This window comes from Bubalus bubalis, chromosome 24 (genome assembly GCF_019923935.1).
Source record: "Bubalus bubalis isolate 160015118507 breed Murrah chromosome 24, NDDB_SH_1, whole genome shotgun sequence".
NCBI lineage: Eukaryota > Metazoa > Chordata > Mammalia > Artiodactyla > Bovidae > Bubalus > Bubalus bubalis.
Genome location: NC_059180.1, coordinates 38,663,753 through 38,686,493, shown reverse-complemented (window position 1 = coordinate 38,686,493; position 22,741 = coordinate 38,663,753). Strand labels below are relative to the sequence as shown.

At 64.3% G+C, this 22,741-nt stretch overlaps 2 protein-coding genes across 3 annotated transcripts in view; one reads left to right on the top strand and one right to left on the bottom strand.

Moving 5' to 3' along the window:
- Positions 1–22,741, bottom strand: part of LOC102406687 (coronin-7) — a 52,931-nt gene that overhangs the window by 2,867 nt on the left and 27,323 nt on the right. For both annotated transcript variants that reach the window (XM_025275335.3, XM_006054875.4), the window contains exons 10-23: positions 4,882–4,936; positions 4,429–4,486; positions 4,195–4,340; positions 4,021–4,113; positions 3,769–3,900; positions 3,219–3,345; positions 2,730–2,905; positions 2,145–2,253; positions 1,945–2,031; positions 1,722–1,864; positions 1,542–1,646; positions 1,379–1,464; positions 319–460; positions 133–222 (exon numbers count right to left, since the gene is read on the bottom strand). In XM_025275335.3, the coding sequence (XP_025131120.3) occupies positions 133–222; positions 319–460; positions 1,379–1,464; positions 1,542–1,646; positions 1,722–1,864; positions 1,945–2,031; positions 2,145–2,253; positions 2,730–2,905; positions 3,219–3,345; positions 3,769–3,900; positions 4,021–4,113; positions 4,195–4,340; positions 4,429–4,486; positions 4,882–4,936 (1,549 nt within the window). The remainder of the gene's footprint in view (positions 1–132; positions 223–318; positions 461–1,378; positions 1,465–1,541; positions 1,647–1,721; positions 1,865–1,944; positions 2,032–2,144; positions 2,254–2,729; positions 2,906–3,218; positions 3,346–3,768; positions 3,901–4,020; positions 4,114–4,194; positions 4,341–4,428; positions 4,487–4,881; positions 4,937–22,741) is intronic.
- VASN (vasorin) lies at positions 10,182–20,801 on the top strand. Its single transcript, XM_025275339.3, has 2 exons — positions 10,182–10,337; positions 18,226–20,801. Exon 2 carries the CDS (start codon positions 18,235–18,237, stop codon positions 20,248–20,250), a length of 2,016 nt encoding a protein of 671 aa, XP_025131124.3. The 5' UTR covers positions 10,182–10,337; positions 18,226–18,234; the 3' UTR covers positions 20,251–20,801.

The window sequence follows — 22,741 nt, the reverse complement described above, 5'->3', positions numbered from 1 at the left end:
CTGCCGGGCACACCCTGCCAGCCGGCGACCCGCGGGTCCCATGGGCCTGTGCAGTTTGCCCATATGGCCACTAGGGGGCGGAGAGCCCGCGGTCCTACCTGGGGACGACCGGGAGTCCGCGCGCCAGCTCACCTTGTGGGGATCGGGCGATGTGAAGCTGTTGCACTCCAGGAAGAAGGGGGCCTCGGGGAGCAGCTCGTACAGGAACACACGGGTATCGCCCTAGGGGTATGGGGTATAGCAGCAGTGAAGCGGCTAGCTTCAGGTGCCTTCCCCGCCATACCTGCCCAAAGCCCCCACCTGTGCGCCCCGGCCCACCTTGCCGGTGAGCAGCACCAGGCCAGTGTCTGGGTCATAGCTGGGCAGCAGGGTTGAGGGAGCCACGTCCAGCCCCAGCACTGCGGAGGGGCCACCAGCCAGGGCCTTGGCTGAGTACAGAAGGAGCTGGCGCTCGCTTCGGCTGCAAGGGGACAGAAGCAGGTCCTCAGAGCAGGAGGGGCCTGGGGCAGGCATGATAAGGACTCCACAGCATGTCTGGGCTTTTTTCCCCAACATTCTGCTCTAGGACCCTTGCTCCAACCAGGCTGACACCCTCTGGGCCGTTCCACCCAGAGTCCACTGCCCTCTCCTCCGGATCTGTGGTTACCAGTCCCTTTGTGACCCAGGTCAGAGATACCTCTCTTAGGAGGCCCCCCCACCCCCCGATCCTCCCCCCAGAGCACAAAATGCCCCTCCCCTGGACCTCTCCAGGAGGCTTGGTTCTGTTTTCTGTGCTTCATCTGGTCCCCACCAGGAATGGGCTCCTCACACCTGGGACAGATCTCATCCTTCTGGGCCCCCAGTTGATTCCTCCCCATCTCTCTCCCTCTCATCCACCCGTCCATCCATCCACCCCACCATCCATCCACTGATCCACCTATCCATCCAACCATCCATCCATCCATCTACCCATCCATCCACTCAACCATCCATCCATCCACCTACCCATCCATCCACCCACCCACCCATTCATCCTTCCAACCATCCATCCATCCATCCATCCATCCACCTACCTATCCATCCATCCATCCATCCAACCATCCATCCACCCCACCATCCATCCACTGACCTACCTATCCATCTATCCATCTGTCCATCCATCCATCCACCCAACCATCCATCTGTCCAAACATCCATCCACCCACCCACCCATCTATTCATCCTCCCAGCCATCCATTCACCCATCCATCTATCTATCCATCCATCCACCCAACTATCCATCCAATAAGTGAGGGTGGGGACAGCTTCTGCACACCTAACAGGTGTACATGTATCTTGGGGACGGGGCACGGTGGATGCTGAGGTCTGGGGATGGGAATGGTGATCCCAGAGTCCTCACCTGTCAAAGCCTGACACCAAGAGATAGTGACCGTCACACACCCACACAACGCGGGCTCCACGGGCCCCCTCAGGCCCTGGGCCTTCCTGTTAGGATACAGCATATAAGGCCCGGCTGGGACCCCCACCGGGTCTGAGGGCTGCCCCCAGCCCATCCTGCTCACCTGCAGGGGCTCAGGGCTACCCCGGGGCTCGTAGATCCGCAAGCGCCCGTCTTTGCAGACAGTGGCCAGCTGCTGCCCATTGGGGCTCCAGGCCAGGCCAAAGATCTGGGGGCAGGTGGAAATGTTGAGAAGCAGCCTCTTGCCCCATGGCTGGGCACCTGCCCCCCAGAACTATCCTACCTGATCCCGGTGGCCCTGTAGCCTCAGCCGCTCAGCTCCAACCTTGAGGTCCCAAATCCGAACAGTGAGATCGTAGGAGGAGGAGGCCAGTACATCAGCCGCCAGAGGGTGGAAGCGCAGAGAATAGATCTTCTCGGTGTGACCTGGGGTTGAGGTGTGGGGTGACACTGAGCCCCCCGGGAGCCTCTACCCACCCCCCAGCCCCCACCCAGGCCCCCCTCACCTGTGAGTACGGCCTCGGGCATAGTGAGCACCTCCTGCAGGCCCTTGGGGGGCACCCGCCACAGCCGGATCCTGGCGTCCTCCCCAGCTGCAGGGTGAGCAGGCTTGTTACTGCTGGCCCAAGGCCCCCAGGCTTCCCTTGAGCCCATTTGGGGCCCCAGGACCCTCCCTCAAGCCCAGCGCCCAGCCCAGCCTCTTTACCCACGGCGAGGCGGTGGGGGTCAAAGGGATCCCAGGCCAGATCGGTCACAGCCACCCCATTCTGCAGCGTGGGCAGTGCAGTGTCGGGCAGACGGCCAGGCTTCCGCAGCTGTGGGAGGTGCCCCCACCCCGAGGCCCATCAGTAACAGGCAGGAGAGCCCGGTCCCAGTGGCTGCAGGGCAAGCGGCACGTCTGGGCCTCACTGTCTGCAGCTGACGACCCCCCCGGGTGATGCCCAAGCTCTGTGCTCAGCCACCTTGTGCTCTGAGCCCCAAGTGCAGACCGTGAGGCCCCCAGGAAGTGAGGGAGTGGTGGGAGGAGCTCAGGCTTGGGGCTCAGGGGGCCTGGGTTTGATTCCCAGCTCCACACTTACACAGCATGTGACCCCATGGGTCACTTATCTTCTCTGTGCCTCACCACTCTCATCTGTAAGACGAGGATAAGAATGGCACCCCCAGCACGGGATACTTGGCGGGGTGCCTGGCACATGGTTTCAGCCTAGAGAAGGTGAGCTGGCATGGGCACTCAACGCCTTCAGCATCCTGCAGGGGGACATGGGGGCTGAGTGGTGGGGCTGGCCCTCACCTCCAGCACGGCCACCTGCCCCCCGCTGCTGAGCAGGGGCACAGCCACACGCAGCTGGTTGGCGCAGAAGCCGTCACTCTCGCCGGGCGTCGTGAGGTTGAGCCCCTTGAGGTTGGTGATGTGGCTGTCTCGGTGCAGGACGTTGCCCTGAGCGTGCCGGAACTTGGAACTGGGGCCTGGGTGCAGGGGGCAGCAGGGACATGGAGCCACGTGAGGTGAGGGTCCCCAGCCTGCCCACCCTGGGAAGTCCTGCAGGGGCACCCGGGCCAGCCCTGAATCTGGGCCTCCTGCTCCCCTCGGCAAAGGACCCCAGCCTCTGCTGGTCCAGCCAACACAACCGCCCAGATCTCAGAAAGTACAGGCCATTGAGACTCACTTCACCTCACAAGGAAGTGACTTGTACAGGAGGGGAGTCAGGACTGGGGTGCAGAGGAGGGCGGCTGGGGTGGGGGGTGGCCCACGGCACCCGTGCTAGGGGCTCACGCTCACCCAGCAGGCTCTGCAGGGACCGCTGGCTGGGGCTGGTGCCGATGCCGCTGGTGCTGGTGAGCGAGGGCCCCAGGCTGGAGGGCGTGGAGGGCGAGGTCAGCGAGCTGGGTGTGGAGGAGAAGCCCTCCTGGGGGAGAAGCATCTGGTCAGCCAGCGGGCCCCCTGTGGGTGGGTGGTCCGCCAGGGTCTGGGGTCATCACCCTGGGACACGGGTGGGCGGGAATCCCCACTGCAGGATGTGGGGTTGGGGACACAATCACTGGCGAGGCAGGGGGTACCATGGGGGTGAGCCGAGCTTTAGCGCACGGGGCAGCGGGTGGCAGCTGCCGGCTCCTGACTTTGTGGAAAAGCGGGCCCGGAGTGGTCAGGATTGTTCAAGAGAGGCTAGAAATTTAGATTTTTTTTGTGTGTGAAAGTCTCACTTCCTAGGCGTTTTGCATGATTTTGAAAACGCTGGGGTTCTTCACTTCTGCTTCTCGAGTTTCTCACACTCGTGGGGCAGGCCACACACTGCGGCCCGCCTGGACCCCTGCCCCCTGCTGATACTCACGCTGGGGTCTGCGTCACCCACAGGCGTCCCCACGGGCTGGGCCGTGGCAGGGGTGAGCTCTGCAGGGGGTGCCAGGCAGGAAGTGAAGCTGGGGTGGGCCCGGCGGGCGGGGTGCAGGCTGACCCTCTGCACCTGTGGGGAGAGGTCCAACAGTGGAGGCAGGAGAGGCAGGGGCCCAGGGAGTGGGGGGGACACTGGGCCGCTGAGTGCCAGTCACGGCTGGAGGGGCTGTCAGCCAGGCCCCGGCCTTACCTGCTGGTTGCTCCCCGCCCACCAGGCGTGGGAGTCGGAGGCGGGCACACAGCCTGCGGTGTCCGGGAACAGGTCTTCGTGGAACTCCACGGTCTGGCGGCAGACAGGGGCAGGCTGGTGAGCTCGGGGTCCCCCACCCCAGGCCCTCAAGGCCCCTCCCGCAGGACCCCTCACCTTGCGGGGTACGTGGTAGCTGATGGGCACGATGGCCGTGTCGCTCAGCTGCAGGACTCGCAGCACCTCGCAGCCCATGACGGCCAGCGCCCGCCGGGGCACGAGGGCCGCCCCCCGCAGCACGCTCTCCAGGAGGCACTGGGTCACTGGTGGGGACATGGCGGGCGGAGGACTGTCAGGGCGGGCCAGGGAAGGGGGTGATGGTGCAGGGTGGGGGAGGCAAGCAGGGCTTACCCGGGCTCAGTGCTGGCTGCTGGGGGGCCGCCTCATAGCAGTAGAGCTGGTTCTCTCCCTGTAACGAAGCCCACCCAAGCGCCGTGCTGACCGTGCTGGCGGTCTGGGCTGCCCGGCCCCACTCTGGCCACCCCATCCCTCCCCAAGGACTGAGTCAACAGCACCACCATGGCAGATGCCTATTAAGCACCAAGCCGAGCTGGGGTGCCGCGCCCTGGAGATCAGTATCACAAGTGACAGCCGGGTGCTCGTCTGCTCCATTCCCAGCCTCGTCCTCAGGCAGCTCATACTCTGGGCTGTGACCCTGACTGTGTGCCCGTAGCCCCTGGCAGGGGCTGGAGCCCAGGCAGCACTGTCCCAGCTCCCCCTCTATGTGGGGGCGGTGAGCATCCTACACTCTCTACTTTGCCAGTCGGGTCCAGCTGTGGCCTGACGTGGGTAGGTTCTCCTCACCTTTCCTGCCAGGACCAGGAGCCCCGAGTCTGGGTCCAGCAGGGGCATCAGAGACCTGGGGGAGAGAGACAGCAGGTCGTGGGAATACAGCCAAGTCCCCATGACCAAGGGGCGGCAGCAGGGCTGAGACTGTCACAAGCCTAGACAGGGGCTCAGGCCAAACTCAACCAGGGCCCGGAGGGGTGCAGTGGCATCCACGCTGGTGTCCGGGGACCCTCCAACCACCCACTCTCCCCATGCTCCTGACATGCCCCCGCTTCCCAGCCTTTCTTTTCTGGGGTCCATCTGCCCAGGGCTTCCCTAGTGGCTCAGTAAAGAACCCATCTGTAAGGCAGGAGACCAGAGTTCGACCCCTGGGTGGGAAGGAAATGGCAACCCACTTCAGTATTCTTGGCTGGAGAAGCCCATGGGCAGATGAGCCTGGTGTGCTGCAGTCCATGGGGTCACGGAGTCAGACCTTACAGAGTGACTAACACCATTTCCATCTGCCCAGCTGCTTCCTCCCAGGACTGTGCCAGGCCCTGGGCACAAGGGAGCTGCTCCCCACCCCCCCTTTCTGTACCTCAGCCCTGATCTCCTCCCAAGCTCAGTAGTGCCAGGAAACCACCCCACCCCCACCAACCCCCAATGTAGGTTTTGTCTGTGGTCTCACTCCAACAGCCTAGACACCAGGCCAGGGAAGGTGGGAGGTGGGTGGAACCGAGGACTGCCTCCATCCCTCCATCCCTACCTGGCACAGCCCGGACTGCACTAGGGCTTGGGGCTGTCGCTTCGGTCACCCGGCTCCTAGGCCTCGATGGCCTCGTAGAGGCCCAGCACCCGCCTCGGCAGCACTTGTGAGCCCGTGCCTGAGCCTGAGCCAGGGGCCGAAGGCAAGGGCTGCTTCCTGCCCTGCTTCCCAGCCTCTGTGCTCTCCATCCCCCCATTCCCCAGGTGGGCCCTGGGGCAGGGCAGAGGCTGGGGGCAGAGGGGCCAGGCTGGAAGCCCCCGGCGTCCCTGCCGCTCTTGGCCAATGGCCTGTCACTGCCCAGGGGTTTACTCCTCTTTTTCTCCTGGGCCCTGCAGAGCCCCCGGCAGCCCACCAGCCCTGTGAGTGCCGCCTTCCAGGCCCTGAGTTGCGGGGAGGAAGGCGGGGAGACACCCAGGAGCACTCGGACAGGCGGCTTCATCTGTTTCCCGCTTCTGGTCTGGTGTCACGTTCCTGGGGACCCCCGGGCCTGGACCCCCACCTCAACACGGACACACTCATCCTCAGATGCAACCCCACCGCCCTCGCGGTGGTCCCAGGGGTCAGAGGTTGCCCAGCTGTGGCAGCTGCCTTCGGCCCTCACCCAGGCAACAAAGGGCCCAGCCTACACGGTCCCCTGCCAGCCAGCTGCCCACCTGCCCCCGCCCTCACTGGAAGGGAGCCAGGGAGGACTGGGAAGCTGGGTGGGGCCCTGGGTGTCTCCAACAGCTTCCTTGAGCTCACCTGTGAGCAACACAGCCTCTAATTACCTCGGGCTCTGCAGGGTGAACTGGGCTCAGAACTGCCGTTCCTGGCCTGATCTGACCACTGCCCGCTGTTGGGGGGGAGGGGGAGCAGGGGAACAAAGTGGTCATGTGATCTCTGACATCTCCTGCCCTAACACCAGCTCCAGTGGGAGGGCAGACGCAGGTCCCTTTGGCGGCTCTAACTGGACTTTCACTCACGTCATTCATTCCTGGTTGAGCTGGTTGGTGCCCAGACCTTAGCTGGGCTGTCAGCTGTGACCAAAGGTGAGTGTAACAGGCCCCCATCTCTGTCCTCAAAAGCTCACAGCCTAGGTGATAGGCAGATACAATTCCACAGGTAAACACGTGAAGGAAGAGCTTTCTGAGGACACATGGCAAGAGGGCAGAAGGGCCTGACTCTGGCTGGCCACAGAGGAGGGGGCGTTTCATATGACCCAAAGGTTAAGGAGGGAGTTCCAGGCAGGAAGGGAACTTCGCACGTGCGAAGGCCCTGTGGCAGGCAGGTGCACGGCCTTGTTTGAGGAACAGGAAGTAGGACGACCTGGCTGGTGGCCTGGGCAGTGATGGAGGGTCTGAGGCCAAGGGTGGGGTGGCAGAAGCCACCCAGAGCAAGGCCTGGGGCATCAGGAAGGGAGTTCAGCCTCCTCCCGTCAGGTGAGCAACAAAGAAGCAAATGACACATCTCGAGAAAGGTAGGATTAGATTTGTGCAGAGCAGAGATCACAGTGTAGAGACGGGCAGGAGGAATGAAAACAAGAGTCTGAGAGCAAGTGGGCTGGGCAGGGAGTCTTGCCATCCTGCTGCTGCCATGGCGAGAAATGGTGGGAGCGGCCTGCCGGTTCCACCCTGGCATTGGTGGCTCACTGGTGCTCTAAACCAACCTCCTGTAGAGGCTCGACCTGGCACCCCCCCCCCCAGCCCCGTTGGCCCTGGCTGGCCGGCCCACTGACTCAGATGCTAGGGGCGCGGGGGCAGGAAGTCATGGAAGGCAGGGCTGGCTTCTCTGACAGGTCAGGCCAGTCTTCCTCGCCTTGGGCAGAGCTACCTGAGCAGCTCCGCCAGGCAGGAGCATCCTGCCCCTGCTGTCGCACAGGCCAGGAAACGGGGTCATGGCACTCGGTCCTGAGGGTTGGCCAACAGCTGGCACGGGCCTGACCCCAGGCCTTGTAAAGACAGCCAAGCCAGGTCTGGATCTGGAATGCAGAACCAAGCCCCAGCCTGGCACGGGGCCAGAGGGCATGAAAGCTGGCGAGGGCATCTCTCCTGCTGCTGTGGCACCGGGGGAAGGGCTGGAATCTGGGACTGCCACTAGGAATGGGTTTGACCTGGGTCTGGGGGTCTGCTCTGGACTCAAAGCCATGGAAAGTCTAAAGCCTGGATCTGCCCCCGACCTCTGAGCCCAGGTCCCAAAAGATGGGAGAACAAGGGTGGTGTCAAGTGGGTCCTGTGGGGGAGGGCTTGTTGTTCACTCGCAAAGTCGTGTCCTAGTCTTTGTGACCCCATGGACTGCAGCACTCCAGGCTTCCCTGTCCTTCACCATCTCCCGGAACTTGCTCAAACGTCCATTGAGTCGAGAGGGGTCAGCCTCTGATAATCCCACCAGCTTTCCCAACACTGCTGCAAATAACACAGGAAGGACTGCAGGGAGCCTGCCAGGAAAAGCAGCTTCAAGAACCCTCCCCTAGTTCTCTCCGCTAGCCCATCACTCTACTCAGACCCACCACCTAGACATCCAGGCACTGCCACTGGTCCAAAGCAGTCCAGCTCCCTTGGTTCTGTTCTTATCACCCAGGCTGGCCAGTGGGGTCTGCCCAAATCAAGCCCTGACCCCCACCCCCACTCCCCTGCTCCCTTAGAACGAGGCCCTAAGACAGGGTAGTGCCTTGACACCAAAAGAGGACAGGATGGAGAAACTGGGGGGTGGTGTCTCCTGGAACCTCCTTCAATTTCTGGGTGGACGGGAGCATGGCCAGTGTGAGCCTAGGCTCGGGATCAGGGAGGGGGCTGGATGCTTTAAGCAGGGGGTATCTCACTACCAGCAAGAACAGGTCACAGAGGTGAGAAGCCCAGGACCTGTCAGTTAGTCCTGTTCCTTTAGGAGCGTCGGGCTGGACTTCCCTGAGAGCCTTAGGGGGGACATGGGGCCCAAGGGCAGAGGCACAGGGACAGTCTGAGCAGAGCCACAAGGTACCGACCGCAGACTCAAACCCTGAAGGGAGCAGGGGGAGTGCAGCAGTCTGGGGTGGGGTGACGGGGCACAGCGGGGACGGGGGCGACCTGTGAGTCTGGGCCTTGGTCACAGGGAGCAGCAGCCACCCAGCCTCGGCTGACAGTTTCCGCTCAAGGCAAGCCGGGAAGTTCCATTCTAATGTGAAAGCATTGGACTTTTCAGTGTGGCCAGTAGCTTCCAACTTTGAAAAAGTCCCGCGTGAGTCAAATGAAATACACCTGAGGGCCTGCACACTGACCTAGGAGCAGACATTCAGGGGTTTGCAAGGCACAGCCCACATCCACATAAAACAGCAAAAACGAGGGGTGCAGACCTCTGCCCATCCTGGAAGGCGGCCCTGTGGGGGGAGAGGTCCTGAGGAGGAGCAGAGCTGAAAAAGAAAGTCTGGGAGGTCACTGTTGGTGGCTGAATCCCGCTTAGCCCTGCTAGAGACTAGACATGGAGGCCACCCTGCCTTCTGGGGGCCATCAAGTTCTTCAAAAGCCACTCAACTGCCTCCCTCCGGAACTGGTGTGGCCGTCTGCTGGGATAAGCCATCAGGCCCCCCGAGATTTGAGCTGGCCCAGCCAAAGGCGCTGGCTGAAGGCTGGGCTGGATGGGGTGGTGGGTGTCCTGGAGCCTGGCTGCAAGTCAGGAGCTGAGCTGGTCCCTAAAGGCTCCAAGGCACAATTCTGACCACAAGTGCCGAGGGGGTGGGGTCGGGGGGAGGGCAGAGCAGAGTGTTTTCCTGGAAGCCTCCAAGGCAGGGGATTTTTCTGGACTAGTCCAGCCCCTGGCACCCTCCCCTTCTGCCCCATCAAAGGGCCACTGTCAGCGGCACTCAGGCCCCACCTACTGACAGTGAGGCCCAACCTGGCGCTTCAACCCAGCATCCCCCAGCACATCTGGCCTTGACGCTGCCAGTAACTGTGGCTGGTGTGTCACTTTCCCTTCCTGTGTCTCAGCCCCTCCATCTAAGACACAGGGAAAGCGGTCCAGAGCAAAGGTCGGGCAAAAGGACCCCAGGACTCAGATTTGGCATATCGAGGTTGTGCCTATGAGGCTCGGAGAAAGGCTGTGTGTGTGCGGCCTCCCAGAAGTTCTTGAAATTGGGATTAGCAACCAACAACAGCACACTTAAAGAGATTTCACCTAAAAATGCAGATTTCCAGTTTTCCCTGAAAAATCGCAAGTTCTGGCAGGCTGGGACAGGTCATCGGGGCTGCCCTCCCTAGGTCTCGAGAGGCTCTGGGCAGGTTGGGGGGCATTCCTTGAGTTTAAATCACCTGCCTGGTGTGTCCTACCTCATCTAGGTTTGGGACGCTTGGTCTCACTCGATATTCGCTCTTTTTTTTTTTTTTCCCCCACAAAACACAGGGGTCTGCAAACTGGACCGGGCTGGACCGCGGGACTCCTATGACTCTCTCCCGGTCGCCGGGTCGGGAGGGCGGCCGGGCGAGGACCAGCCTGCCGGGCCTGAAGACCCTTTCGGCCAGGAGAGGAGGCGGGTCTCCGCCGGCTCCGCCCCGGCCAATTGGGGGCGGCCCCGCCCCCGGCAGCGGCGGCCCCGCCCCCCGGCTCTTAAGGCGGGACCCGCCTCGGGCCAGGCGACTCCGCAGCCCGAGCTAGGGGCAGGGAGACACGGACGCCTACTGCTTCGGGATCTAGCGATTCGGGACCCCGGTAGCCGGGCTGGGAAGCACTGAGGCCGCGGCGCGTCCCGCCCGGCTCCCGCCGCCGCCGCCGCCGCCCGGTGAGTGTCTGCTGGGCTTGGGGGCTGCGGGGTGGGAACGCAGGGCGCCCCGGGCGGGCTGTGCACACGCGCCGATCACGCGCGCGGACCTCCCGCCACCGCCTCCCCCCTCCACCACCCCCGTCCGCCGCGCGCACACGCACCCAGGGCGGGCACGCGGGCCCCCAAGTCCTTGCAAGATCACCTGGGCCAACTCGCCGTGTGCCCCAGCCCGTCCCCCTATCTGGCAGTCCTCGGGCGCCGACAGCTCCACAGCCCGGGGTGAGGGCGCGCGCGCGCGCGTACGCGGCTCACCGGCCTGCGGGGCTGCGAGCAGACGAAATAAACACCCCCTCCCTCGCTTCCTCCTCCCACGGCTGGGCCCTCCGGCATGACCAGTTTTATGAATCAAACCCCTTTGAGGGGCTGGCTAGGACAGTCTTAGGTTACTTCTACCTCCTGGAGTGACACAGTCTGGTTCTGGTCACAGATAACCCCTAACCCCGATCCCCGCCCCCCTGTGCAGATCCACGGCCTGGGCTCGGCGCTGAGGGCCCCTGACACTCAGGGCAGAGCATGGGGGCCACTGGCATGCAGCCCCATTGGAGCCGGGTATGGACCTTGCCTGGCTGGCTGGGGTCGTACTCCAGGTATTAGGCTGGCCCATCTCTGCCTCTTCCAGGGAAGGGGCTTTGCTCAGGCTGAGAACCCAGTGGCCTGGAGCCAGCCTAATCTATTGTGTCCCTGGGCTGGCAGCCCTGGGGCCTGAAGGCTGCGAGGTCCCCTGTGGTCACTGGCAGGCCAGCTGATTGGTGCCAAGCATTCTGCCTCACCCTCATTCGTTAACGATTACCACACCAGGGTCGCTGACTACCCCTCCCGTTGGGGCTGAGGGGTGGAGTGTGAAAGGTGGGAAGGAGGAAGTGGCCCTGAGGGTCACTCTGCTCAACTTCTGCACCAAGGGCAGGTGAGGCTCCGGATGGAGTGTGGCACCAAGACCCAGAGCCCCCTCTCTCCAGGCCAAGAGCCTCCAGGGCCGGGGGCGGGGGGGACTCAACTAAATCTCGAGGTCCCATCCAACTAGGCTAGACTTTGGGCATTGGGGACACAGAGGGGTGGCTGGGCAGGTGACCTCTGAGTGGGGTCAGCAGGTTCAGCGGGCCATGATGCCCAGTATGGGCCCAGCTGTTGGCAAGGCCCAAGAGGGCTGAAGCAGGCGGGCGCAGGGGGATGGGAGAGCAGTCTCCTGAGTTTGCGGTCTTCTCCCAAGGGAATCAGCCCCCAGAGCTTCTGTAAACAGAGTGTCAGAGGCAGGAAGAGGGCTCTGGTAATGAGCAGCCCAGCTGGATTCCCTCCAGACCATTATCTGACCCCCCACCCCCCCTCCGGCCCAGGGAGGATGAGCACACACGTGCCAGGCTGGGGGCCTGGGCACTGACTGTCCCTACCTCCCCCGGCCTCCTGCAGCTGCAGACTGGGACCTGAGGGTCCAGAGGGTCACCTTGGGCGGGTGGCCCAGGGCAATAGCTGGTATGGCACCACGTTCTCCAGACCCTGGACGTGGAGGAGGAGGGGTTCAACATGATAAAGTCCCTCAGACAGTGCCCACACCTGTGCTTGCCCCAGGCAAATGTCCCCAGGGAGATGGCCTGGGCAGGAGAGGGGTCCTGACCACCTCCACTGGTTGGGGAGCTAAGTCAAGTCCCAGATAAAGAGAGCTGAGTCCTTGTGGGGACTTTTAAGTGGACACCACCCCTGGGCCGGGCAGCTCCTGGGATCAGGGGGGCAGGGTCTCAGCTGGGCCCTGGAGGCAGCTCCCACCTCAGCAGGCCAGCCAGCCAGTTCTTCTAAGTGACCGGAGAGAAGGCTGGGTGAGCCCTCTGCCCACAGAAGCAACCCTGACACTGGCAGGCCCTGAGCTCATGGGAGGGACAGCAGTGCCACTTTACGGGGTTAATGATCCCTCCTGGAGCCCCCCTCCAAGTCCCCTCCCTGGGCCAAGGAGCCCAAGGCTCTGCACTGCCAAGAAAACCAGCTCCCCTCACTGCTGTGGAATTTGAGAGTTCTTGGAGAAGGGGGAGGGCGTGTGTGTGTGTGTGTGTGTGTGTGTGTGTCTCAAAGCACAGCCCAGTGGGCGTGTGTCTGGCGTGGGCATGTGTCTGCGCGCGAGCGTGACCAGAGCACGGCTGTGTTTAGGGGCAGGCAGGGGTGCCCTGAGGGGGGGCAGGGGCTCGGCCTCCTTCCTTTTATCGGTTTCCACATTCCAGAGGCAGCCGGACTGCTTTCTCTCAGCTGGCTGGGCCGCCTGGCCGGCCAGGCCCGTGGGCCTCCCCCGCGTTTCCTCATTCCAGCCTCCCCGGGTATGAGGAGGCTGGAGCGGGCGCCCCCACACATGCACCAGGCCACCTTAGGACTGGAAGTGGGGGCAGGCGAGGGGCCAGTTTTTTCCTAAGGTGGGGGACAGCCCCCACCAGTCTCCTCCCGGGGAACGCAATAAGGCTCTAACATTCCTTGGAGGCTGCCTGAGAGATTTAATTAAGGAGGAAGGAGGGAGCTGGCCTGAGCTGAGAAGAGGCTGCGGTGGCCCTGGGGCCCACATGGGCAGCAGTGAGAGGTGAGAGGCAGGGTCGTGGCCCGCCCCTCGACTGACACCACCTGCCCACCGATCAGCTCACAGACCCTGCAGAGGGCCTCCTCTGCGGCAGGGTGACCAAGAGCCCCAGGCATGAGGGCATCAGAAGAGCAAGCATCCCTCTGGGGTAGGGGCTTCTACCTCCTTCTCACATCCTGTCTAGGCTGCACACAGCCTGGGCCCAGCTCACTTGGGGCTGGTGGCCTCCCTTAGTGACTAAGGTCTGTCTTCCCCTGGCAAATTCAGGGTTAATTGCAGGGTTAGGGCCCTACCTGATGGGTGTCTTGGCCCTGGGTGGTGACAGGGCGGTGAGGAGGCCCCGTCTCTGAGCCCAGCCCCGGTGGCATCACACTGGCACGTGCCGATGGTGGCATCTAGACCAGCCCATTCTGAGTTGGGCCGCAGGTGTCCTGCAGGGTGGCACCTGCACTGACCAAGAAGGCGCGTCCTGCTGCCCCGAGGGCTTCCTGGAGCTGGCAACTGCCCTTAGTCACCGGTTTCCCTCCCCTGGGCTGACAGGTCCGGCGGCTGCCAAGTCACACACAGTGCCCCAGACGGCACCCACCCAGAGCCAGCAGCTCCTGCCGTGGAGTGGGGCAGGGAGGGGGCCTGGCCCGGCTCTTCCGGTGCTGCCAGCTCAGGGATCAAGGCTTCCGGGGACAGGGAGACAGGCTGCCATACAGACTGCCTGCCTCGGCGACCCTCTGCCCGAGGATCTTTGAGGCCAGGCTAGGCAAGGAGACCCACCCACCCAAAGAGCTCTGAAACACAACTCTGCCCAGTGTTCACCCCAGAAAATCTTACTAAATTGCCTGGGGGAGGGCTGGGTCCGAGCACTAGAACTTTTCTAAAGCTTCCTGGTGATTTTCAATATGGAGCCCTACAATTGAGAAGCCCTACAGGTGGGAGATGGAAGGGAAAGGAAGGGAAGGGACCTGGATGAAGTCGTGGTGTGGTGTGTCGGGCCCTATGCACAGCAAGAACAGAACCGGCTGGAGGTGGTGACACCAAGAGTGGTGGGCCCACCCCTGACTGGCTTAATCACAGGGCAGGGCGAGGACCCCCCCACCCTCACCCCAAGGGCTATCTCTGGGGAACCTGAGGCTCAGTTCCCTCGGCCCCTTCCACCAGAGCCCAGGATCAAGACCCCCGCCTGCTGGGCCAGGGGCTGCTGCCCGCTTAGGGATGGGGAGGCGGGTGGACCCGACCCGGACCCGGAGCCTCCTCAGACACGTCAGCGAAACCGGAGCCAGCCGTCCTGGCTGCCGGCACAGTCTCGCCTGCCTGGGGGGTTGGCAGACTCCTGGGCTGGGCTACTGCCAGGCCCAGCCGGCCGGCGTTGGGAGCTGCGGGGTCAGAGCCACAGCCCAGACCCTGGGTACCCACTCTGAAGCATCGGGTGCAGGAAGGGGCATGTGCCCACTGCTGTCTGCCTGTACCCACCCCTGCCCAGTGAATAGTCACGGAAGACGCTTCAGCCTCAGGTCTGGAGCCTGGGTCCCGCCCGCTCGCCAGTCCTGCCTGACCCAGGGCCTGTGTGTGAGTAGGTGCCCGCAGGTGTGTCCCATGCTAAGGGGTGGGTGGGGACACTCTGGGTCCCTGAGAGCTGAAATGACCACATTCTTACTCACAGAGTCCCTCCTCCTGCTCCCCACCCCCCATCACATGCTGAAGTGCCGGCCAAAGGACAGCTCACTTCCCCACCTCCTTTTAGAATGAAAGATGCCCCCAGCACCGCCCCAGCCTGCTTGCTCCAGCTTCTCCCACTTTTCCATGCCCAAGCCCGGTGGGCAGCCCGTGTGTGGAGGCCCCACCCTGGGCCCACAGGAGCCTTGTCTGTGCTGAAATGTATGCATCATGGCTCCCCTACCCCACACGTGCAGAGGTTTCATGGGTGACACCCTCAGTAGGTAATGTTTACCGACCCACTTATTTAGAAACCACTCAGAATGTTCTCCAAATACAAACTAAACAGACCTGAGACTCAGGGGCTGTACCCACCCCACACCCCCTGCTTCACAGATGGGAACTGAGGCGAAGGGCTGGGGCCAGGCGGCCAGTACAGGCAGTTGGACCCCAAAGCCCCACCCTGGCTCGGTCCCCTGGCGGGCCCTGTAGTGGGGCCAGGCCAAGGCAAGTCCATGAGGAGTGGGCAGGCCCTGGACACTCTGCCCCCCACCCCAGGGCTGTTGCCAGCACCCCCACACACCCTCTGCAGAGGGCGAGGTCCCGCCGCCCTGCTGGAGTCAGCAGATCAGATATCAAAGCCCAGGCCCCTGGTCCTTCAGAGCTGCTGAAATTGCAAGGGCCAGGGCAGCCGTGACCCCGGGGAGACGCTCCCGCCCCCAACGCACAAACACACGCCAGCACGCGCCCAGACGGGCGGAATCGCTCCCAGAACTTGTTAAAGGAACTTCCCCATTTCAAACAGACAGGAGGACATGGAACCACAACCCTGGGTGCTCAGAGCCAAGTCCAGGTGAAGCAGGGCTGGGGAGACACAGTCCACAGGTGAGGAGGGAGCTCAGAACGTGTATGGGGCGGAACTGGCCTTCGGCTGCCCCACCACTGCCCCTCCATGGTCAGCCTTTACCCTCTGGGGCCCTCTCATTGGTTCCTGGTGGCAGAGCCCCCAGAGCTGACTGCCCCGAGCTGTCACCTTCCCACGCCTCAGTGCCAGCCGCTCTCTGGATGGGGGAAGTGGGGTTCAGGTGAAAACACTCAGCCCTGCACCTTAGGGCTGGGAGGCAGGGTGGCTGCTGCCTGTGGGGTCTCCCCAGCAGAGAATGCCACCCCCTACCCTCTGCCAGCTCGGCCAGACAGACCCCCAGCATCCCTGCCTCCCCCTGCCCAGGAGGACTTCACTGATTAAAGGGCCAGCAGACTATAGAGGGAAGCTCCGAGTCCATGCCGGGCCTCTCCTCAATGCAGAATGGGAAACACACCCAATACGCATCTCAGGCCCCCAGAGACCATGCCTGGCCTCTTGGTGCCAAGCACCCCAGCCCTGGGAGGTGTCCTTTCTGAAATGCCCGGGTGCACAGATGGGGAAACTGGGGTGCCGAGAGGAGCCTGCTGCCTGTGACCTCACACCTCGAATGCCCCTGACCCAGGGCTGCCAGACTGGAGTGTGGGGCTTTTAGCCGTGACCTTGTGTAAGGCCCAGGGGGAGCTGAAGCTGTAGGGGTGGCCGGGCTGGCTGTGGGTAGGGACCCCCCTGTCCCCGAGCCTGCCTACTCCCGTCCTGACCCTGCTTGCCCCCTGCCAGGAGGGCAACTTCAAGGAGAGGCGGCTCACCCCAGACGCGGGTGAGGGGGCGGGGGTCGCTCCCAGCACATCTGGTGGCCAGGCCGTACCCGCCCCTCTGAGTCAGTACGGGTGGAGCGGGCCCAGGCGGGGGCGGAGGCTGGGTGCGGCCCAGAGCCCCCTGGGGATGGCGCCAGCGGGGCCACGGCGCGCCAGGCCTCTGGGTTCTGGCCGAGCTTCCCCGCAGTTCACTCAGCAGAGATGTTCTCTGGGACGCAGGGAAGCAAAAGCCGACACGGCCACCCCTCGGGGAGAGGACTGCAGGACCTAGAGAGCAAAGACCAGGGCACAGGCCAGGGTCAGGCCTCCGGAGGGTGGTCATCGGCGTTAAAGACCGAGGGTCAGAGGGGACCCTGCAGGTGGGCAGCTCTAGGCAGGCCCAACCTGGTGATGGGCTTTTACCCAGAGCTGGCCCGACACCATCGCGGCCTCTGGGGGACAACCTGCCCCTTCTGGACTCAGGTCCAGGAGCCCACGACCCCAGAGAGGGCAGCCCAATGCACAGCAGTGGGCAGCACGCCGGCCGGGGGGCCCTGTTACCTGCGTGGCTGGAAGGCTGGCCAGTGTGGGGGAGGGGAGGCTGAGCCTCAGCACAAAAGGCCCTTGTGTGAGCTGGAGACACCTGGAGGGGACGTGTGCTGGCCTCTCAGGGGGTCTAGGGGCCTACGGGGCCGGGGGACTGCTGCTAGCGTGGCCCCCGGCTCCCCGCAGAAGCTTAAGTGAAGGGGGCCCGTGCTGTGGCCCCATCCTGTCTCAGGCAGTTCCGGCTACGAGTGGGAGCTGGAGCCGCTGGGAGAGCTACCCCCACAAGGGCAGGACTGGGCCCCGCGTCAGGAGGGCAGGCCCAGCCGCACCTGGACATGGTTAAGGAGCTGGGCTCCAGCTCAGATTTCCTGGCGACGTGAAGGCAGCAAGTGCCTGTGCCTCCAGGAGCCCCTCTTCTGTCATCTGGGAGCACGGAGAACAGCTCCCACCTGGAGGAGCTGCTGGGTGACACTCGGTGCCGCTGGCGCGTGGGGACGGCAGCTGCCCCTCCTGTGCCACGCTTGGCCCAGAGTGCATCCTGAGAAATGGCGGGGGATCCACTCTGGAGCATCTCCAGGCTTGGTGTTCTCTCTGGGGCCACCACGTAAACCGTATCCCCCAGCCTGCACCCTGGGCCACTCCAGGGAGGCCAGAGCCCCCCACCTTTAGTTCTGTCATCATGGCTCAGAGATGGGGGCGCCTGGAGGCTGAGGTTCCCTGCCTCCCCCTCCCCAGGAACTCTCCTGCTGGCTGCGTCCTGGGCAGGTCTGACTTCACAAGTGGAAAAACACCGATCCCATAGTTTCCACATGAGGTCTTCCTGCTGTGGTCTCTCCTCACTTGCAGGATGCGGAGCGTGGCGGCGGCGGCCGGGGGCAGCCAGCTTCTCTACTTACGCGCTCGGCCGCCTGCCCGCCCGTCTCTCCCGGATGCTGCGGGAGGGGCTGCTGCTCCAGGACCTGTGTTCTCCCTCCTTTCCCGTCTGCCTCCGCAAAGATTTTTGTGGGGGGGGGGGGCGGTGTTTCGGGGGAGGGCACAGAGCCTGATGCTTTTTGACCAACACGTATTCTCTCTGAGCTGCAGAGAGGCTGGAGGGCTGGAGCTAAGGGGAAGGGGGGCAGCTGTTCGTGGTCTCTGAGCGTTTGGGGGCCGGACCCCCTCTGTGTGCGTCAGTCAGCCCACTGAACCCTGGTGTCAGTGCAGGAAATGGCAACTGATACCATGACGAGGCCACGTGACCGCTCAGAGTCACATAGCGAGGGAGTGATGGGGCAGCTCCAGGAGCCCGGCCCCGGCTCAAGGGACCTGACTCACAGCTCCTGTGTGCTGTCGGGTCTGAGGGTGGGGAGAGGAGGGGGGCTGGGAATTCCCCTCCTGACCCTTCCTGGAGTGGCTGTCCCCTGGGGCCCCTGACTCACGATCTGCCGCTTCCCTCTCTGCTCCCAGGGACCAGAGATGCGCTCCAGGGCCCCCCTGCGCCTGCTGCTGCTGCTGCTGCTGCTGGCCCTGGGGCCTGGGGTGCAAGGCTGCCCATCTGGCTGCCAGTGCAACCAGCCACGGACCGTCTTCTGCACCGCCCGCCGGGGGACCACCGTGCCTCTGGACGTGCCGCCCGACACCGTGGGCCTGTACGTCTTTGAGAACGGCATCACCACGCTCGACGCGGGCAGCTTTGCTGGCCTACCGGGGCTGCAGCTCCTGGACCTGTCGCAAAACCAGATCGCCAGCCTGCCTGGGGGGGTCTTCCAGCCACTGGCCAACCTCAGCAACCTGGACCTGACTGCCAACAGGCTCCGGGAGATCACCAACGAGACCTTCCGCGGCCTGCGCCGCCTTGAGCGCCTCTACCTGGGCAAGAACCGCATCCGCCACATCCAGCCTGGTGCCTTTGACGCGCTCGACCGCCTCCTGGAGCTCAAGCTGCAGGATAACGAGTTGCGGGCACTGCCCCCGCTGCGCCTGCCCCGCCTGCTGCTGCTGGACCTCAGCCACAACGGCCTCCCGGCCCTGGAGCCCGGTGTACTGGACACTGCCAATGTGGAGACGCTGCGGCTGGCTGGCCTGGGGCTGCGGCACCTGGATGAGGGGCTCTTCGGCCGCCTGCGCAACCTCCACAACCTGGACGTGGCCGACAACCAGCTGGAGCGCGTGCCCCCTGCCGTCCGGGGCCTGCGGGGCCTGACACGCCTGCGGCTGGCTGGCAACACCCGCATCGCCCAGCTGCGGCTGGAGGACCTGGCCGGCCTGGCAGCCCTGCAGGAGCTGGACCTGAGCAACCTGAGCCTGCAGGCCCTGCCTCACGAGCTCTCCACCCTCTTCCCCCGCCTGAGGCTCCTGGAGGCTGCCCGCAACCCCTTCAACTGTGTGTGTCCCCTCAGCTGGTTCGGCCCCTGGGTCCGGGAGAGCCGCCTGACCCTGGCCAGCCCCGAGGAGACGCGCTGCCACTTCCCGCCCAAGAATGCCGGCCGGCTGCTCCTGGACCTTGACTACGCTGACTTTGGCTGCCCGGCCACCACCACCACAGCCACGGTGCCCACCACGAGGGCCCCTGTGCGGGAGCCCACGCTCCCACCTTCCAGCCCAGCTCCCACCCAGCTCCGCCCCACAGAGCTGGCCACTGAGGCCCCGAGCCGGCCGCCCCCCGCGCCCCCCACTGCGGGGCCTGTGCCCCCGCCCCAGGACTGCCCGGCATCCATCTGCCTCAATGGGGGCACCTGCCACCTGGGGGCGCGGGGCCACCTGGAGTGCCTGTGTCCTCAGGGCTTCACGGGGCTGTACTGCGAGGGCCGGGTGAGGCCGGGACCCAGGCCCAGCCCCGCCCCGGCCACGCCGCGGCCCCTGCCCCTGGGCATTGAGCCCGCCAGCCCCACGTCCCTGCGGGTGGGGCTCCAGCGCTTCCAGCAGGGCAGCGCCGTGCAGCTGAAGAGCCTCCGCCTCACCTATCGCAACCTCTCGGGCCCTGACAAGCGGCCGGTGACACTGCGGCTGCCCGCCTCGCTCGCAGAGTACACCGTCACCCAGCTGCGGCCCAACGCCACCTACTCCATCTGCGTCCGGGCCCTGGGGGCTGGGAGGGTGCCTGAGGGCGAGGAGGCCTGCGGGGAGGCCCGCACACCCCCGGCCGTCCGCTCCAACCACGCACCGGTCACCCAGGCCCGCGAGGGCAACCTGCCGCTCCTGATTGCGCCCGCCCTGGCCGCCGTGCTCCTGGCGGTGCTGGCTGCTGTCGGGGCGGCCTTCTGTGTGCGGCGGGGGCGGGCCGCTGCAGCTGTGGCGCAGGGCAAAGGCCAAGGGGGACCCGGGGCTGGCCCCCTGGAGCTGGAGGGCGTGAAGGCCCCCCTGCAGCCAGACCCCAAGGCGTTGGAGGGCGGTGGGGAGGCCCCACCTGGAGGGCTGGAGTGTGAGGTGCCGCTCATGGGCTACTCGGGGCCTGGCCCACAGGGGCCCCTCCCAGCCAAGCCCTACATCTAAGCCTGGGAGGGACGGACCACCAGGGCTGGGACCAGCCAGGAGGTCTGGTTCCTGCTGCCACATCAAGGAGCTTCTCAGATCCGGACCATGAGGATACATCAGGACCCGGGCTGGGTGACCATGGCACATCCCTGTCCGTCTCTGAACCTTGGTCTCCTCTTCTGTGAGACCTGGAACCCAGGGGATGACCCTCTAAGGGTCCCCCTGCCCGAGTGTCTGGAGAATGGTGTCACCTCGTCCTCTGCAATGGGCAGCCCCTGGGGTGGGGCTGGCCCGGCTGTGTGCTGGTAACACAGGCCTGGGGCTGCCAAGCCCCACACCCCAAGGAGACTCTGGGGGGCCCGTGAAGGAAGCCCCCGGAAAAGAGAGCAGAGGGAGAGTGGGTCTGGGGATGGGGGCGGGTGATCCTGCCTCGGCCCTGGGGAGCAAAGGAGCAAAAGAAACTGGAAAGAAAGATGCTTTAGGAACAAGTTTCGCTTTTGTTTTTTTTTTTAAATGTATTTATAAAAGATCTTTTCCCATTTATTCTGGGAAAATGTTTTTCAAACTCAGAGACAAGGACTTTGGTTTTTTTTTTAAAGACAAATGATGATATGAAGGCCTTTTGTAAGAAAAATAAAAGATGAAAAGAAGTACGTGTGTTTCTCGGCACGGCCCCAGGGTACCTGCGTGGAGGCGGGGTGAGGGCTCGCAGGGCTGGCCTAAAGCGGGGAGCTGGGAGCCGGGACCCCGCTTCCCAGCAGGTGCAGGGCCCCAGTCGGCATGCCCTGGGCTGTCCAGCTCATCTGAGGTGCCCGGTCTAGCCTCCCGGGGAGACGGGACCAGGTGGGAGCAGGGAAGGGAGAGGGGCCACTTCGGCCTCGGGGCAGGGGAACGCTGAGGGCAGCCTTCCCCTCCCCAGGCCCAGTTTTCTGCCAGCAGGAGCTGCCAGGCTCCTGGGAGAAGCTGGGGAGAGGCTCGCAGCAGACACAGACCCCCAGAGGCCCCTCCTCAGGGATGGGTCTGACCAGCAGCGCACCGCTTGCCCTCCTCTGGGGAGGGGTGCCTTGAGCTGTGTCCCCCAGGCCCACGACGGCCCTGGACCAGGCGGGGTCAGCCCTGCCTATGGCCCCCTGGCCCCTCCATGTGGGCTCAGGCAGGGAGACCCCAGCCCAGCTTTCTGCTCCAGCCACAGAGACGAGGCTGTGGTGGAGAAAGCGAGGTCCTGAGTGGCAGGAACCCTGTGGGCAAGCAGGCGGGGGCCCAGCCAGGGCTGCGAGGGGCAGCGCCCACGGGCAGGAGGTCTGTTGACCCGAGACTCCCCTCTACTCTCTGCACTAGGGGGGTACCCAGGCTTCCCAGAAACCCTGGACTTTGAGTGTTTTCCTGGAAGCCACCGGCCGAGACAGGGCAGGACCAGGGAGGCTGTGCACAGCCCTGGCTGGACCAGGCGCTAGGAGCTTGGGGAGAGGAACCAACACAGACACAGACACACGCCACCACCTTTTCCGGTCACTCTCTGGCGAGAAGGGAGGTGGCCCTGGGGCCACGGAGGTCCTGCAGAGGCCCGCGCGAGCTTCCCCCAGGCCCCTGCCCACCACCCTACACAGGTCGTGGCCCCCTGGCCCCCGGGCTCACCCTGGCGGGAAGGAGGCGGCCCGGCCAGGCCTGCAGAGCAGGCCCTGCGGCTCTGGGCGTTGATGTCAGTGCCGGCCACGCGAGGCTCTGGATTCAATTATCGGCTGCAGAGGGTTCTGGCGTGAGCAAGGCGGAGGCAGGCGGGGGGCCGCGGTGGGCAGAGGGACTGGGGTGGGGCCCTCCCCCTGAGGCGGCGGCGGCGGCCCAGGTGGGTTTCCTGTGGGCCTGGGTCCCATTAGGGGAACGGCTCTGGCAAGGCCGGCCCTCTCCTCTGGTGGCCCCGTCAAAGGGGCCTTTGTGGGCCTGTGGGCTGCTGCTCAGCGCAGTGGCTGCTGAGGGAATGTTTTCGCTGCAAAGCTAAACCTGGCGAGTGGGGCGGCAAGGGGGGTGGGTGGCAGGGCCTGCAAGAGGCAGGCGGGGCACTCATGCCAGCCCCCCCAGAAAAGGTCTTCGGGCTCCCATCAGAGGAGGGGCTGGGAGAGGAAGGGGGGACTGGGGACCGAGTGGGGTATGCAGCCAGGAGGCAGCCGCGACCCAGGGTGACCCTGGGTGGGGAAACACCAGTCCCCAACCGGGTCCTCGAGACCCCGGGGCTACGCATGCCCTTCAATCCTTCTAAGGAGGGGCTCCCGGGCTGCCCACCGCAGAGCCAACACCTGCTCCCTGGCCCTCAAGGGGCGGTCAGCCTCCTGCCTCCAGGAGCTGGGAGGGGCCGCAGAAGCTCCAGGCCTCCAGGGAACACGCTGGGATGTGGGATGGGTGCCTCTGGCCAGAGCACGCTCCCAGTCTCCACCCTTAGGATGGCTCCCGGGGTGACCTCAACAGAGAATTGATTTCTCTGGCTTCAGCTTTTATGCACTGGTAACATCTGGAG

What these genes read in the sequence shown, in the direction of transcription:
- VASN (XM_025275339.3), top strand. Translation starts at nt 18,235, where the DNA reads ATGCGCTCCAGGGCCCCCCTGCGCCTGCTGCTGCTGCTGCTGCTGCTG.